This window comes from Linepithema humile, chromosome 3 (genome assembly GCF_040581485.1).
Source record: "Linepithema humile isolate Giens D197 chromosome 3, Lhum_UNIL_v1.0, whole genome shotgun sequence".
NCBI classification, from domain to species: domain Eukaryota; kingdom Metazoa; phylum Arthropoda; class Insecta; order Hymenoptera; family Formicidae; genus Linepithema; species Linepithema humile.
In genome coordinates this window covers 4,139,636-4,157,133 of record NC_090130.1, presented here as the reverse complement: position 1 = coordinate 4,157,133, position 17,498 = coordinate 4,139,636, and the positions used below count along the sequence as shown (strand labels likewise).

Here is a 17,498-nt window from a genome sequence, read left to right as displayed (position 1 = left end):
CACATATTCACGAGTAAAAAGATAGAAAATGATGATCAGTATTTTGTGTAATTACACAAGTATAATAAATAAATTCATTTACCGATTATTGTATCCTAGGATTGCAGTTTAATCTACTCCTTACAGATTCCGCCTTAGAACTGCTTCGCTCCATCGGCTCCATTGAAGAATCCGCACACATCGATAGATATCAGAAACTCTCACTTGGTTGTATGTAGTGACAAGATTCACGCCTTTCACTTATACGAAAATCACAAATTTACGTCGTGGATTTGCCATTCGCGATGCATTTTTAAACAAATCTTGATATTATTTTTCATATCTATGATATCAAAATCTATACTCACTGACATTATAACCTATTTTAATTCACGATCACTAAATAATCGACATCAATTGCCATTAATCGCGTACATCCACGGTAAATAATACATTTCGGCAATCGCCCGTCACTTGAATCGGCACTCCCGAGAAAAATTTACACTCATTTTATTTTTAATAAAGTTAAAACACTCAATTAATTACAAAGCGTTCGTTTTCTTACGTTCCAAATATATAATTTAATTAGTTAAAATATATTTAATTCTTTGTTTGGTCCCCCCTGTAAAAGAAAAAAGAAAAAATGTCAAATTATTTATCAAAATAAATATAAATACATAAAAATAAATAAATAAATATCTCTAAAATGAAATAAATAACCTAAAATACGCATACATATTATTTCAAATATAAAATAACACGCAATTAGAATAAACATATTTATATCTTGTGCAAGAAATTCACAAGGATTTCGTTAAGCAAATTTGACATAGTTACACGTACATTAAATCAATGTATTACATCTCTAAATTGAAGCCTGCAATGCTCGCGACATAGAAAAGCGCGCATTGCGACTACTAAAACAAATTTAATAGTTTCTCTTTATTCGTAGTCTGTTTTAAAATTCGCGCTGCATGATAGCCAGCACGTGTCCGCTACATCGGACTTTCGATGATACGAACAGCTGCATTTGTACACGTTCAATTTCAAGTTAGTGTGCGTCAAGTTGATGTGCGTGTGTCCAGCGTATAGCGTATGTATCAGTACGTCAGTTTCCAACCGCCACGTCTGAATATTTATTTACAATGAGTGCGTGGGTGCAATACTTTAAATCCATTCCAACGCATATGGTAAATAACAAAATGTTTGAATAATTACATTAAATGATTAACAAACTATTGTACTTTTCACAAAAAATTCAGTGTTTTAAATTCATTATGTGAGGTTAGGTTACCAAGCACCGTATGTCAATATAATTGCGACATTTGCGATTATCAAAATAATTTGCACTGTAAATAAATAAGTTTGTTAGTATTACATTTGTATCTACATCTAAATTTTTATACATATGTATTATTCTTATGTTTTTAGCAAAATTTTATGCATTTATGCTGTTTTAGGATTACGATGGTCAAGCTAGAGCTGAGAAATTGTCAAGAGTCATCATAACATTATTTGGTGTAAGTTGTCATTTTGTAGCTATGTATACATGAATAATAATCATCGATAATTTTATCATAAAAACTTATTGTTTTTACAGGTCGTTGGCCTAGTCTGGGGATATGTCATTCAACAATTCTCACAGACTATCTATATTTTGGGTGCCGGTTTTGTTATGGCAGCGTTAATTACTGTACCTCCATGGCCTATGTACCGTCGCAAACCATTAGAGTGGCAAAAGCCACAATCTGAAGTTACAACCAAACTCAAAAAGAAAAAATAATCGTGAAATATTCTTGTGGCACCATAAATGCAACTTAATACGATAAAATATTGTGGAAATATTCAGAGATATGAATCTGATTGCTGAAAGTGAAAATTTATATGCATTACTGAGCATTTGTCTTCATGCATTTGTTTTTATAAGATTATAAATATTTTTAATGTCTGAATGGAAGTACATCAGAACAAGTATGAATGTGAGACATTTCTTTAACATATATGTATTATTTGTATATTAATATCTATTGATTATACAAGTGCAAATAGCAAATAAATATAAATAGTGATATGTGAATATGAACCGAAAAGAAGAATCAAAGAAGTTAAGAATCAAATATGAAATCTACCATCAATCAATTATATACAACAAAAATAGCTTTATTTTTCCTTCCTTTATATATTCTTTATGTAATAAAATTATAGCATCAGTACCTATTTCCTTTTCACGTTTGATTATCAATTTAATATAATTTGGAATAAAAGCAATATATAAGTAATACATAAAAAAATAAAATTTGTAAAAACAATTTAACAAAAGTCACGAAAAATTTCTTTACTCAGAGTGAACTATTTTAGAGCATTTCATAAATACACGTAAGACACAATTTGTATTCGTTGTACTCTATAAGTACAAAAAAATTACAAGTCACCAAAGCGCACACATATAATCACTTTACTTATATCGCTGGCCTTACGTTACAGGCGGTTACATAAAAATGAAAAAAAAATAAAAGTGAACGTAATCGTTATATCTGCAATCGTTTCACACTGGGTGATAGCGTTTCCCTTCCGCAACGGAACCACTCTTATATAATCTCCCATTCCATAAAAAGTGGTAGCCACCGATCGGATATCACCTCGCTCGCGAACCGCCGGTCAATTATGTGTCCTTTGCGATTACGGCACACCACCATCTCGATTGGACTCGCTGGACTTGTTCCAACGTATGACTTTCATCGATCATGCTATCTATTTTCTCCGATCGCGCGGACTGACCGGGTCATCATTTCCCTCAAAATCACCGCGCCAATTGACTTTCACAAGCGGCTTTGCGCAAAGATAGTAATTGTCGTAGCATAGAGAAAACAACAGCTATGTGCTTAAACTTAAACTTGTTAACATTTAAATGCTTCTCTCTTTTTTCATATGTAACAAAAATTGCAAATTATAAAAATTTTTAAGTTGTTATATATACTTTTTACACACTTGACAAAATTGAATAAAATAATATATTAAAATTAGTATAAGTAAATCTATTTAAAAAAAATTTTTTTTAATCTCAATATATGTTACAAATATTAAAGTCTTTTGCATTTTATATGTTTCGTTAAAAAAAAGAATTAATAAAATTTTATTTAACTTACAGAGAGAGAGACAAAGAGAGAAAGAAAGAGAGAGTTTTGTAAAATCTTAAAATCTTAATCACTTTATTTCAAGTATCGTAAAAATTTCTTATTAAATTATGTGCTTTTCTCCGAGAAAATATGTACACGCATATTCTCGATCATTAAGTTCAAAATGTACGAAGAATTCACATCAGTGAGTGCACATAATGATACAAAAAAGTTATGCACTCTTTTACGGTATCTCTTATGTAATCAAAATACCGGATATATATTGATAAGTTCATTCGTTCGAATGTCCTCGATCGCCTTTTATTTTCTTTCCTTTTTTCTTTTTTTCCGATTACGCGTCCACCTGCTCCGTACTGAGACAGTTGTATGTGTAAGAAGGGTTACGAAACGCTTTCTCCCTGTATGATGAATATTTTAAGTATGCAACTTGCACCACTTCCTGTAACGCCGACCAGTCCGGGATTTGGAAAAAAAAGAGGACGTAATTATAGTGGAGCGTTCAATGTACAACGCGGCCTCGGTCGTTACCTTGGTCTTAACACTGAATGGTTTGTTTAGGGAATTTCATAATTGACTTGAAAGCGGAAAATCTAGCAAGAACGATAATAATCTATGCAACGTTTTGTATGCCAAAAAAGTAACCACAGAACAAGGAATATCTACTGTTTTTTTGAAAATTAATTCATAACTTTGAGAGAAATTATGTTATTTTATAATATAAATAAAATAAGCTTAGCATATTAAATATCATTTACCGAAATTTAATTATTTAATGGCAGAGAATTTTATAGTAACTATAAAATTATTATTACAATTATAATTAAAAATAAATATAAAAAATTAATTACAAATAGTAATTGTGTTTATAATTGTCATATCAAAATCCGTAGAAAACACAGAAAAGTGTAAATTATTGTATCTTAATGATGATCTTTGTCCATTTTGAGTTTTAATTGCGTTAAATTTTTTCGTTGTTGTGAAATTAATTTTAATAAATGATTAATTAATGCACTAAATAGATACTATCTAAGTCTCTTTCTTTCTTTCTCTTTTTATATTACGGAAGAAACTATAAATTATAATTAGGAGGAAATCTGACGTAGCGATTGTATGTGTACGACGCATCATTTATTTACGCATTAAACAAATAGAGATATTTATCGTGTTCGTGTTCGTGTTTGCAAACTTTCGCTCGTCTAATATGAGGTTGCTCTTAAAAGTAACAGGCAAATTACGTCGTGAATTAATTTTCCCCGAAATTCCAGATACGTATTGGGAAGGTCGCGCGTTATATCATCCGTGATTGTGACTATGTATATATTCGCGACACTTAAATAAGATGAATAATCGAATTTACATATCAACTTTTTACGAATTTAATTTAGAATCAAATTTCTCTCTGAAAGCAGAAGCCGTTTAACGACGCAATACGTGAAATCAGCATAAATTGTAAGAAAAATTTATTAGTGCAAAAATCCGATAATATATATAAATAGATATATTTCTATTAAATATATATATATATACATATATATATATATACTTATACATATAAATATATATATGTATACGTATAAAATAAAATATTCAATGAAAATTGTCTGCACAGATCAATTTGTTTCGCTTCGCGTGATATAACAAAGATTTCCTGCTATTTTTATAATACAATTTTCCGTATAATTTATTGTACGAGTTACCAAAGAAATTTGTTTTCGGGTTTCTGTGCACTCTCACTATTGCGGAAGCATTTCTTCAGTAAAAATTATATCATATCAAATAATTAAAACACGGAATTACATATAATATATCAATAAGCAGATAATAAGAATATCACACAATAAAATAATAAGATAAATATTAGAATAATATTAATACAATATATAATATAAAATTATATCTAAAAATATTTATTTTATTTATAATATATATTAAAATATCGTAAAAAATTATTCATATATCTTATAAAACAGAGCAATATATTCAATAAATAATTCACTGCACACGTTACACTAAAAAATTTAAATGCGTTAAAAAAAGAGATTGTTTAGCAATAAATTTATCAAAATAATACGATAAATAATTCTGATAACATTGTTACATCACGGCAAGCCACAATTGTTGCAGATTCACACACTTATATAAAATGTTTCAAGGAATGTTATTTCGTTCGAAACTATCAAAAATTTGGCGAACAACCCGAAGAATGAAAAAAAATTGCTGAAATCACGCGATCACAACCTTGCACAAAATTCGACCGCACGTGCAGATCCGCCCGTGTCCGTATTCACGCACCACTCGAGGCGCGGTTTACACACCGTACGCACATCGAAGAGTTATGCAGCTGCGAAACGAACGTAACGCAAGCCTTGCGTTTCCTTGCTTTTACATAACCGGGATCCCAAGAGCCATTTTGCTCTCCCACCCTGTGCAATTTCACCGGGTGGTTTTGGCCATCGCCGTGTTCTGTCCTTTATAAGCGGACATCCCTGACGGTTAAAACACAGAATCGTATCGACACAGTTCGTTAACACATCGGACAATCGTCGCCGTGAATTTTTCTAAAGTAACTCGATCGATTAAGACAAGGCAAGCCGAAGATGCGCTCCCAAACAATCGCTGTGAGTAATTTATTATAACATATATATTATTTTATTGTATTTAAAATTTTTTTACTTTCAAAGTGTTTCTTTATATTATGTTCGTCAGTGATTTTAATAGCAATACATAAATCACATAAAACAAATTAGGAACGTATTGCTTTTGCAAGTCGTACGCGAATTCTGTGATTACTCTAAATAAATTCTTTCAGATGGTCTCACGTCATTAAATTGAATTTTTAAAGTTTAGACGATTTAAATAAGTTAGTTTAAGTAAGACGGATAAGTAACAATTATTTTTTTAAATGCATACTTATTTTATTATATAAAACATTTAGAGCTGACAACAATTTCATTCAATGTTAAGGTATGGAATTATAGTTGCTTCCAAAAATGTTCTATAAAATCAAATGGTAATTTTGGATATATTTTTTTTCAAATAGTATTTTTACTTATGTCAGTTTCATGTTATCTTTCAATGTTCTTTAATAATCGTACACAAATATTAAACATATCAAAAGTGACATCACAAGTGATCAAGTATCAAACAAGCATTACCATATCGAAATATTAATAATTTTTAAGAGGTGCTACCTTCTTTCGTAACATTACAATTCTCCAAAGAAAAGAAAAAAAGATTGATTTTATTTATTGACGATCTTGAATCTAAATGAACAACGTTTGTCACTATTTGAATTAGAAGCACGATGCTTTTGCTTTGCCGCCGTCGCAATGGCATGAAAGAGGCGGCAAGAATGGTGAAATAGTGAATAAAAAAACACCGCGCATTTAAATGACTTCTCAGCGTGATGCACTTTCGATATTACAAACAAACCGCAATTCTTTCTTGTGTTGCAGTTGCTCGTGTTCGGAATAATGGCTGTGGCTTTGGCATCGCCAGTACCGGGTCATCATCAGTAAGTAGTTTTAATAGTTACTTGGATTTTGTCTAACCAAATTGAATTTTGTCATATTCTATTTCTCTGAGAATTATACTTGTGTGATATAATAAAATAAATAATAAAAGATATCGAATAAGTGAACACGGTGTAACATACAGAATAATTGTGTGATTTCAGACATGTCGTTATCCACGTGCCCTACAAGGTGCACACAATTCATCACACCCACGTAAAGAAGGTACATATACCAGTGCATCACGTTGAGAAGGTACCTGTTCCGTATCCGGTGCACCACGTCGAGAAAGTGGCCGTTCCAGTACCGGTGCATCATGTCGAAAAGGTGCCCGTACCTGTCCCGGTTGTACATAAGGTTCCCGTACCCGTCCATATACCAATCCATGAAGAGAAACATGACTGGTACTAAAAAGAGCGCTTTATCTTCGGCTTTAATCGTTTTAGGTTTGTACAATTTATTTCTAATTTAAATGCAATTATAAAATCAATGTGTCAAAACTACAGCAATCAAAAAATATTTTTCTAAAACTTTAAATTAACTTTATATTAAATTTTATATTAAAACTTTTAGTTTTTTTTTAATATTTCTCAATACAATATAATTCAAACTTTATTTTACGTTCAATAAATCTCTTTCTTTATTAAAACTGTGAAAGTAGCATCTCATAAAAATATCTACATTATTATTATCATTCTTTGATAAACTTTTAATGTGAGAATATAATGTTCTAATTTACAAAATCATGAATTTCTTATTAACGGTTTTCAGATTACAAGATAGAATAATCAAGAGTTAATAAGATTTAATCGCTGCGGATAAGTTGGTTGCGGATGTGTTGATAAGAAGCTTTCTTGTCGAATTCAAAGAAAAGGACAAAACACCAAGCAGTACAAAATTATTCGAGCCTGTCTATGCAGCATTTGAGCATTTAGCATAAGAATAATAAATACTTTGTATGCACGCGTGTGTAGTCAAAACAAAAATACTTGTATATATTTTATCACATTGCAATGTCATTATTTTTATATAATAAATGTTTAATAAAAAGATCTTAAATGTGAATATTCATTCCTTTTGCTTTTGTACAATAATTACATTTTCAAAAATCTATGTTTCAAAAATCTTACCATTATCATTTTCTGATCACAAGTTTGTCATAATATATAAAACACGAGATAAAATACTTTTTGAAATTATATGTAAATTAAACAAAAACCAGAAATTATGCAAATAATTTTAACGAAGTTGCAGTAAAAAAAGATATGTATGTTTTTAATAATCCATTTTTTTTAAATTTGTTTATATAAAATTTTTTTTCTATGTACAGGTATATTTATAGATATTATATTTCCAAAAATATGTAGTTTTTTATGATTTAACAGTAATACTTTGCAAATTTGTGCAAAATATTTAACTTTTAAGATAAAAAGAAAATAACTTTGCATTTCCCTATTTATTTGCAAAATTGCAAATTGAAAATGACCGAAATACAGTTCTTAGTATAATTATATAATAAATATAAAATAAAAAGAAAGAAGTAATAGACAATATCAGTACTTCGCAGTAATGACTTGGAAAGTATGTGGAATAAATTTACTCACCAGTCGTTGTACTCCAACCAATTATATTCTCAATTGTTTTCACGCATGTCTTTACCTGGAGAAATAAATTTTACTAACTGTGAATTACCATACATTTTATTTATACTCATTATTACACAATGTTCATTTTTATTTTAATTAAAACATAATTGCAGCGAATTGCGTGAATAATTATATGACATTTTTAATAACTATTCAAATATTTTAAAAAACAAATGTTTCAATAAAGATTTATAAAATATAAATTGTAATAATAATAATAAATAAATAATTGTACTCACCAGCTAAAATATTGCTGGTTGCTTCAGTCTCCACACAAATTTCGTCTGTTGTGAGAATTACTCCATAAATTTCATCGAAGAATTGTTAAATACTAGAAATTCACATCTACAATTAGTTACGTGAATTACGTATGATAATCAACTCGCGCACTTCACTTTCTACACTAAAAAAATACGACAGTCACGGACGGAATTATGTCACGAAATTACAGAACACAAAAGGCAAACACGACACGCGAAATAAAACACGCTTCACATATCATGACATAATTGCAGCTATTATTGTCATCTTCCTTGTTAACGGCCATTTTGATATGCAAGCGATCAGAAATATCTTTCTACATGAAATTGCACCAATTTTAAATAATTCGGGACGCGCGCAATAACAGTCATGCATTACGATTATCTAAATGCATACACGCAGTTATTAAAAATTAAGACAACTTCATATTTAGGCTGCGTATCAATATTCACTGCCAGTACTGACAATTTATAGTTCATGTTACACTATACACTATACTGTATATAGGTTTTCAGCACTAGCGCATTTTGAAACGCCGTTATAATACAACTCGAGAAGAAGCGAGACAAATAATTTGGCGGAGGCACGGTATCGTCAGATATAAACACATATGTACATAACTAATAAATCTTAATTCTAGTAAGCCAATTTTTCAATACGTACTAATATTTAATGAAAAACATCACGCTCCGATCCTTTTGAGCAAACATAAGGACCATTTTGTATGTCTCTCCAGCATCAAAATTCATACCCACTCAATTGAGCAATCCATGATCCGCTTACCAAACAATCAACGAAATGCTCATGGCAAATAATACGATCCGGCAATCGCCCGTCACTTAAATCGACACTCCCGACACTCCCGAAAATACCCGATTAATCACGATGAACCGTTCACACTTCGCGTTCTACAATATAACGGCTGAAAGTGGCGCATGTAATGTCAAATGTATCGATATCGTATGTTTTCCAGCAAAGGACACAAGTTGACACAAATCGACACAAGTATCACTCTGTCTTTATTCGATATTCAATGAGCAACAGAGAGAATAATACTTTTGTGTCGCTCTTGTGTCTCTTGGTGGAAAACTACCACCGACGTTATGTGCGCCTCCAAACGGTAGTTAGCTTCAATTATTTTACCCGCGAATGCAAACTATCATAACGACCGAAGGGTGGCGCGCGTAGTATCAATTTTGATCATCGATCTATTTCGCTCTCTATTCTTCACTCTTTTTCCGCCATGACAGTATTTACTACGGAAGATGAGTAAGAACGCTCCGTGATTAATCACGCATTTTATCCGCATCAAAGCAAAACGAGTGTAAATTTTTCTCGGAAGAGCCGATTCAAGTAACGATGATTGCCGGAACATATTATTTACCATGAGTTCGCGATTAACAACGTTTCATCCATCAACGTGACGTAGATTGAAGCCGACAAACACATATACGACATGCATGCAAATATGACGGTTACAATTCATTCAAAAGGATCAAAACACGGTATACTTTTCGTCAAACGTAACATGCAGAAAATTTTGCTTGTCGAAATTAACTTGAATAATAATAATACCGAACAGTTTCCTCTCCATCTATTTTGCTCCAATATCATCGTATAAATAGCAGTGAGGTGATAACGCGTAGACAACAGCGTACGTACGCTACATTCGCCGCGTCTTAGAACACAAAAAACAAACTACCTCCCCCCGACATCGTGAGCTAGCGTCGGAATATTTACGCATACCACGAGAGTTGTTTTTATTTTTTATAACCTATAATATGGTCGCTGTTATTTACGTGCTATCATCTTGCTACCATTCATACAATGGCACTTGGAAAAAGTAGATGACAGCGGAAATCGCTCCATATTATTATTTCAAATAGTGATCGCGACAAATATTATAAGATTATTTACTACAAATTATTGCTGATTTACTGTTCATACAATTAATTAGCTTTCGTGATTACTGATTCAGTTATTTTTTTCCGCGCAAATATCTATAATTGTACTTATATATTTTATTCATTTGTTAATATGTGAGATGAACGCTTTAAAACGCAAATAAATCTTATTTTTTATATCTGGAAAGCGCAATAGTTTTTGAAAATACTTTAAATTTAGCATAACCGCAACCCGATGGCACTCAAAATTAATTGCAATTAAAAATTTCTCCACTGTTATTCTACTTAATTTACAAGTGTCAAATGGATCGTAGCTTCTTTCTCTCGTATGATTTCGTACTTTTCGCAAGTGTTTTCTTTGTCATGACGTGACAAAGTTTGGATCGGGAAATGAATGAAATCGGTCAGTGTCGTATAAAATCATAATCGTCGTATTTTCGCAAGTGAGTGCTATAAAGGAGCAGCCGTCGGTGGATAACTGAGAGGATGAGAAGGTCCAGGGGCACTAATGGAACAACTTTAAGGTGAGCGATAAATTTATTATTAACTTATCATTTGTTATTTGACATAATAATCATTTATTTTCAAGATTATTTTACGCGCAAATATTTTTAACATATCAAAATATTTTAAATATCCACTCTTAAAAAAGGTTATTTTGACGGTTATTTAAAATAAAAAAAATTATATTAAAATATTTAGATTTTATAATCATTAAATTACTATAATAAATGCGCGCGCGTAGCACGCGCCTGTATTGTCCCGATCGGGTGTAATCATCAGGACCCGATCACTCTTGCCTGATCAGTTCCTTATCGAAGCCTTATTAATATTTTTACTCGGGTCCCGATTGGGTGTACTCATCACGGTCTTATTAATATTTCCACTCGGAATCCGAGTAAAAATATTAATAAGGCCCCGATAAGAAACTGATCAGGTAAGGCTTCACTTAGTGATCGGGTCCTGTTCAGTACACCCAATAGAGACCTTAGATGTTTGTAAACGCAATGTCCCTATCGAGAACGGATGGGGCTACACTATTGCAACCTTAATTTTATTTAATCAAGTGATTCTTATGAGGTGATTATGAGGTATAGGCTTATTATTTATTGGATTATTAAATATTATAATATTACTATTATAATTATTAAATATTACGTCAGAAAATGTGTAATACTAATAATTTCGATAAAGTTTACATATTTTTATTTAACATAGCATTTTGATATATAGTATGTAATACATAACAAAACTGAACGAAATACTGATTATTGGATTTTAATCTATCATTGTGTTGCGATGCTTTTGACACGTACCATCTCAATACTTTACATTATAAAATATAACTTGAATCTTCAATTTCTTTTTTTGATAATACATTATAATGCGAGATAATATCTGAAATATCACAAAAATATTACCAAAAACAATTTTTGAAAAAAGAAATATAAAGAAAACATACTTTACTACAATTATATAAAGTTGTATATTTAAATTTTTTTTCCAGGTACTATTTTTATTGTAGTGAATCCTTTAGCTGCCTCGCAAAAATAATAATAATTAATAAACCATATAATCATTCGGGTTCCTGATCGGGACCCGATCGGGTTTTTTGGTCTGGACCCGATCGGGTTCCTGATCAAGACCCGATCAGATTTTTTGATCGGGACCCGATCGGGTTTCTGATCGAGACCCGATCGGGTTTCTGATCGGGATTCAATCGAGTTCCTGATCGGGTTTTTGATCGGGTTTTTTGATCGGGTTTCTGATCGGGACACGATCAGGTTTTTGATCGGGACTCGATCGGGTTTTTTGATTGGGCTCCAATCGGGTTCCTGATCGGGACCCGATCGGGTTTTTTGATTAGGACCCGATCGGGTTCTTGATCGGGACCCGATCGGGTTTTTTGGTCTGGACCCGATCGGGTTTTTTGATCGGAACCCGATCGGGTGTACTGATCGGGACCCGAACGGGTGTACTCATCGGGTGTACCCGATCACTCTTGACTGATCAGTTCCTTATTAATTAGGATCCTTATCGGGTGATTATGAGGTTTATTAATTTTTATTATTGTTGTGAGGCAGCTAGAGGATTCACTACAGTAAAATTAGTGCCTGGAAAAATAAATTTTAAAATACAACTTTATATAATTGTAGTAAGGTATGTTTTCTTTATGTTTCTTTTTTTTAATATTGTTTTTGGTAATATTTTTGTGATATTTCAGATATTATCTCGCATTATAATGTATTATCATCAAAAGAAGAAATTCAAGACTCAAGTTATTTAATAATGTATGGTATTGAGATGGTACGTGCCAAAAACATCGCAACACAATGATAGAATAAAATCCAATAATCTGTATTTTGTTTAGCCCCGTCATGTATTACATACTGTATATCAATATGCTATGTTAATAAAAAATATATAAACTTTATCGAAATTATTTGTATTACATATTTTCTGACGTAATCTTTAATAATTAAAATAATGATATTATCATATTTAATAATTAATAGCGTTGGTTATCGCGATTATTCTGATAGTTTGATAGATTGAAAGCGAAGGTTATTTTGACGGTTATTTAAAATAAAAAATATTTAATAAAATATTTAGATTTCTTAATTATTAAATTACTACAATAAGTGCGCGCGCGTAGCGCGCGCCTGTATTGTTCTAGTTTAAATAAAAAATAGATTTTTTTTATAATTATGTAATAGTTTTATCAAATATTTGCTTAATGAACAAGTAAAAATTCAATACGCATATTATTGTTTAAATATTAATTATTTTGTACACTATTATAATTTGTATATAATTTTGTATTTTACAGATCAACGCCTTACAAAATTACAACTCTACTGTTGCGCATCATATGTCGGTGAGTCAAGATCAAATTATTTTTATTTTAATATAAAGTGATGGATACAATGATCGATGAGAAAATTTATTCATTATATTTATATAATTAGATAAAATGCTGATATTATTTACTAATTATTTGCCAATATTTACTGTGGAATTGTTAAGAACTACATTTTGACAATCATTGTCTGCGATATTTGCATTTTTACAAGTAAATAATAAGATACAAAATATTTTTTACCTTAATAGTAAAAGTTTTTAAATTTTGCATAGACATGCAATTTTTTATTCTGTAATTATAAAACTTTTAAAATATAAGTTATGTAAATATATAAGTAGAAAAGAAAATTTGAATTAAATTTAAAAAATTTTTAATTAATTTTTGAAAGTATAATGTTTAAAATAATTTTAACGTGCAATTGTTAAAGTACGGAAGTGCAATTTTTTATTGCTACGACAGGAAAATAATGATTTGATAAAATAATTGATACATTAGAATCACTTTTAAATGGCTTTGTTAAATGCCATAGTTGCAGCACAATATACATCTTATCTCGTATTAAAAATTAATAATAATTTGTTAAAATGAGTATAGAATTCATATATTACTTATCTTTAAAATTTTTATTTATTTTTAAAATTTTTGTAGTGATAAGATAAGAGAATTACGGGAGAAAAGGGGAAAGAATATTGATTTTTTATTGCTATTCTGCAAAATCAACAATATAAAACAAAATGTAAAACAATAACAGTTGCCGTCAAAATATCATTACGCGGCAATAACTTAAAGTTCTTAAATCAGGAGCTGTGAAACGAAGTAATTTACCAGTAATTTACCAGTCATCATCATGCTCGTGATGTTTATGATGATGGTGTGATTTCACTGGTATGTAAATTTTTTTCACATGCGTGTGATGATGCTTGTGAATGTGATGCGGCACGTGAATGATGAAGTGCGTGCTAAAAAACAATTTTATCTTAATGAGTCTGTTGTACAATATCATATATTGAAATTTAAAGCGTACCATCTAATCAAATTAACGGAACGGTAATTTAATGAAAGAGAGAGAGAGAGAGAAAACTTACTGATCGTGATCTCCGGGATGCGGCATCGTTGATACCAATGTCATTGTGACAGTGAGTAAAAGTAAAACCTGAAACAAAAAATGTTATATGATATTAAAAAATGTTTTACTTATTACCATTATCCATTTGTTTTGTTATACGTTAAAAATTAACAAAGATGCGCTTACGATTTAATGATCACGTTAAGATCATAGATCATATCTTTTTTACTAACGATAGGGAAAGCGTATGCTTTGGGACGTTAACAATGTAGGAAACGGAATAAAGTGGAAACTCGATAGTGATTGAGCAGATGAGTCGTAAATTGGTGCTATTAGGTGAAACTATTCGGAGGTAATAAAAAGTCATTATAGTCAACTTGATGCTCTTCGAAGCATTTTTTATACATATTTATTCACTTGTATATGTGCAAAAAACATATATATGCATTAAATATGTATATACATGAAAATACTTAGTTACAGATCATTAAGTAATAATGAAAATTAAGTAAAAATGCTTATATTATTTTTCTATAAATGCAATATATAAAAATTTCATTGTATTAATCATAAATTTCTTAACAAAAATCTTTAAATTAACTAAAAAAAACTGTATATAAATTTTTTTTTAATAATCTATATAGGTAGTTTTCCACCAAGAGACACAAGCGATACAAAAGTATTATTCTCTCTGTTGCTCATTGAATATCGAACAAAGACAAAGTGATACTTGTGTCGATTTGTGTCAACTTGTGTCGATTTGTGTCAACTTGTGTCCTTTGCTGGAAAACAACCATAAATTATTTTCTTATTACGAAAGAAAAAAGGAAAGCGATAGTTAAGTCTACACAAAACAGCTTTGACAATATTTTTATATAAGATTTGACTGAAAACCTGTCATTTTTTTTAAATAAAATTTAATATAGATAAAAAGTATGTAAACATTTGATACAATTTTTATCTGAAAAATAATAGTTCTTTATTCCTAACTGTTTCGTATCCAAAACTATCGCTTCTTGCTAGTATTTGTCACAAAATAAAAGAAAATTTCTCTTTCAATGAAAAGTTGAGCAATAAATCAAATTTTTGTTTATAGGACAAGTGCATTTGTATTCTTCAAAAATATCTGTAACTTTGATTTTTTCTTGTCATCTTTTATTTTAAAAGACAGCAAAATTCAAACATGATAAATATCCGTAAAATAAAATTCTCAATAACAAGCATTAACTAAACGTTTTGGAAACTGATTAAATTTGTTCTGTTTACACTTAAATGTATCGCAAATTATAGATACGTATCAAGTGAGCTCCATCATCTACTTTAAGTGAGATTATTATAATCATCATATTTACACGTGTTAAAAAATAAATAAATATAAAATTGTCACATTTACGCGTGTTTTCGAGATAAATTGTTTTGTCTCACCCGATTAAACGAATAGACATCACTAAACAAATTCACACTTGGATTTGACACCCACATGCATTCCGAGCTTGACCATGTTTGCGCGTGATTTATGTCCAATTCTTCTAAGGCGACGACCGTGCGGTGACTAAGAGTCTCTTTCACGGCCAGCCTTATAAACGGAAACATAATCAGTGAACGGTATACAGAAAACAGTTCCTGGGTGCCGTTATCTCACCCCACTTGGGATCACTCTCACTTAAGTGGTTATACGAAACCACACGAAACCTCACGTGCGGTCGTGCGCGCGTCACGTTGTCGTTAACACGATTTGCGTAGATTTCCTGTCGCAATTTCAGTTGTTCACGCTTCAGTTGATGAGTATACTAGTGCCTTTCTCAAATACTTACTCTGCTCTCTATGAAATTATCTGCTTCAGAAATGTCGAATTATGCGGAAAAAGGTAGAGCCGGAAGTTCATCGAAATTTCTCCTCCGTAATCGACGTATTATTTTCTAAAGAATGAAAGCAATTAAACTGGTTTTATTTCTTATTAAATTCGACGGTGACAGTATTAGAAAATAGAAAATTAGAAGATTATAAAGGGAATATTTATGATTAAACAATCTTTTTTTATGATTCAAGTGAAATCGATTTATTGCAACTATTCAGGTTACATGAATTACGTTACTTTACGAAAAAGCGATTGCGAAGAATTCTGGTTTTCTTTAAATGCATATTGTTTCTTATTTGTTAAATTTTTGACGAAATATTCGCTTACTTCACCTATTACACAGATTAGATATATCACGGTTGAATAATCGATTCTCTACTCTATTTATGCAAGCATATTTATATGCATCAAACTCCATGCAATCAATCGAAGATATTACATTGTATGTTTTTACAAACCGTGCACTTAAAACGTGTAATTCCTTCTTATGCTATACATTTTTATAATCAATGTTTATTTATTTTGTTTCTGTAATGGTATTTTATTGGCAATATTGATGTTAAATTGATATACTTTACGAAACATATCTTGCTGCGCTCTCGTTACTTCCTTGACTTCCGTGTCGTAATTTCTAATTTTTTTTTAATGAAGAGAAACTAAGCATTATGTTTTTATCGCAATTTTTTGCGGATTAATAAGCACAAGGTCCATATCTATTTTAACATTTTGCGATTCGTGTACTTATATACATTTAGGCATATGAGTGAAATCGTGCGATTCACATATTTATCATATGATTGGTTCTTTCACTTTCCGCTTACTTTCCATTGCTAATCCAACGTCAATATGCTTTTACGATCCCATAATTACTATTTTATTACGATGTCCTTTAAGATGTTTATAATCGAAGCACTTCACGTGCTTTACAAAATTGATGTCTATTTGAGAACGAACTTATACGTTGCAAAACATTATTTCTTATAGAACATAAATTAAATAACCCAATAAATGGCTTATAGAATATCATTAGAGAAAGAAAATTAAAATTAAGATAAATGTTTTTTTACATTGTAATAATTCTTATACATTTTGTTGAAATAAAAAATTATGTTTTTATTATATATATTTTAAACAAAAATATTATACTAAACTAACAAGATGTTTATTTAAATATTGAAATAACTATTTAAAAAACAATAAAATAAAACATTGAAATTATACAATTGTGTTAAAAGTAATAAATCTTCGTTACTATTAATATAAAGCGTAAAC

General features: G+C 30.4%; 5 protein-coding genes across 7 annotated transcripts in view; 3 read left to right on the top strand and 2 right to left on the bottom strand.

Moving 5' to 3' along the window:
* LOC105676374 (uncharacterized) overlaps positions 1-9,599 on the bottom strand; it is an 82,344-nt gene extending 72,745 nt beyond the window's left edge. Inside the window, exons 1-4 of one of the 3 annotated variants that reach the window (XM_067352489.1) lie at positions 9,199-9,599; positions 8,514-8,605; positions 8,233-8,287; positions 83-601 (exon numbers count right to left, since the gene is read on the bottom strand). The gene's annotated coding sequence lies outside the window, so the exon portion shown is untranslated. Of the gene's footprint in view, positions 1-82; positions 903-8,232; positions 8,288-8,513 lie in introns of those variants that run through there. The other 2 variants (XM_067352488.1, XM_067352490.1) reach the window with 2 other exon arrangements.
* Positions 1,011-2,196, top strand: Spase12 (Signal peptidase complex subunit Spase12). The gene is made up of 3 exons (XM_012374204.2): positions 1,011-1,169; positions 1,440-1,499; positions 1,580-2,196. The coding sequence occupies exons 1-3, from the start codon at positions 1,125-1,127 to the stop codon at positions 1,760-1,762; spliced, it is 288 nt and encodes a 95-aa protein (XP_012229627.1). The 5' UTR covers positions 1,011-1,124; the 3' UTR covers positions 1,763-2,196.
* Positions 2,341-8,192, top strand: LOC105676380 (uncharacterized). Its single transcript, XM_012374201.2, has 4 exons — positions 2,341-5,734; positions 6,572-6,630; positions 6,793-7,074; positions 7,400-8,192. Exons 1-3 carry the CDS (start codon positions 5,714-5,716, stop codon positions 7,037-7,039), a joined length of 327 nt encoding a protein of 108 aa, XP_012229624.1. The 5' UTR covers positions 2,341-5,713; the 3' UTR covers positions 7,040-7,074; positions 7,400-8,192.
* A 219-nt stretch (positions 9,600-9,818) lies between the features above and the next one.
* The window catches only part of Vps26 (vacuolar protein sorting 26), a 60,748-nt gene continuing 53,068 nt past the window's right edge, over positions 9,819-17,498 (top strand). The window contains exons 1-3 of the mRNA XM_012374197.2: positions 9,819-10,040; positions 10,884-10,963; positions 13,270-13,317. Of these exons, the coding sequence (XP_012229620.1) occupies positions 13,312-13,317 (6 nt within the window). The 5' untranslated portion in view covers positions 9,819-10,040; positions 10,884-10,963; positions 13,270-13,311. The remainder of the gene's footprint in view (positions 10,041-10,883; positions 10,964-13,269; positions 13,318-17,498) is intronic.
* On the bottom strand, positions 12,390-16,111 carry LOC136999061 (uncharacterized). Its single transcript, XM_067352528.1, has 3 exons — positions 15,794-16,111; positions 14,388-14,455; positions 12,390-14,261 (listed from the first exon to the last, which is right to left on the bottom strand). Exons 1-3 carry the CDS (start codon positions 15,959-15,961, stop codon positions 14,135-14,137), a joined length of 363 nt encoding a protein of 120 aa, XP_067208629.1. The 5' UTR covers positions 15,962-16,111; the 3' UTR covers positions 12,390-14,134.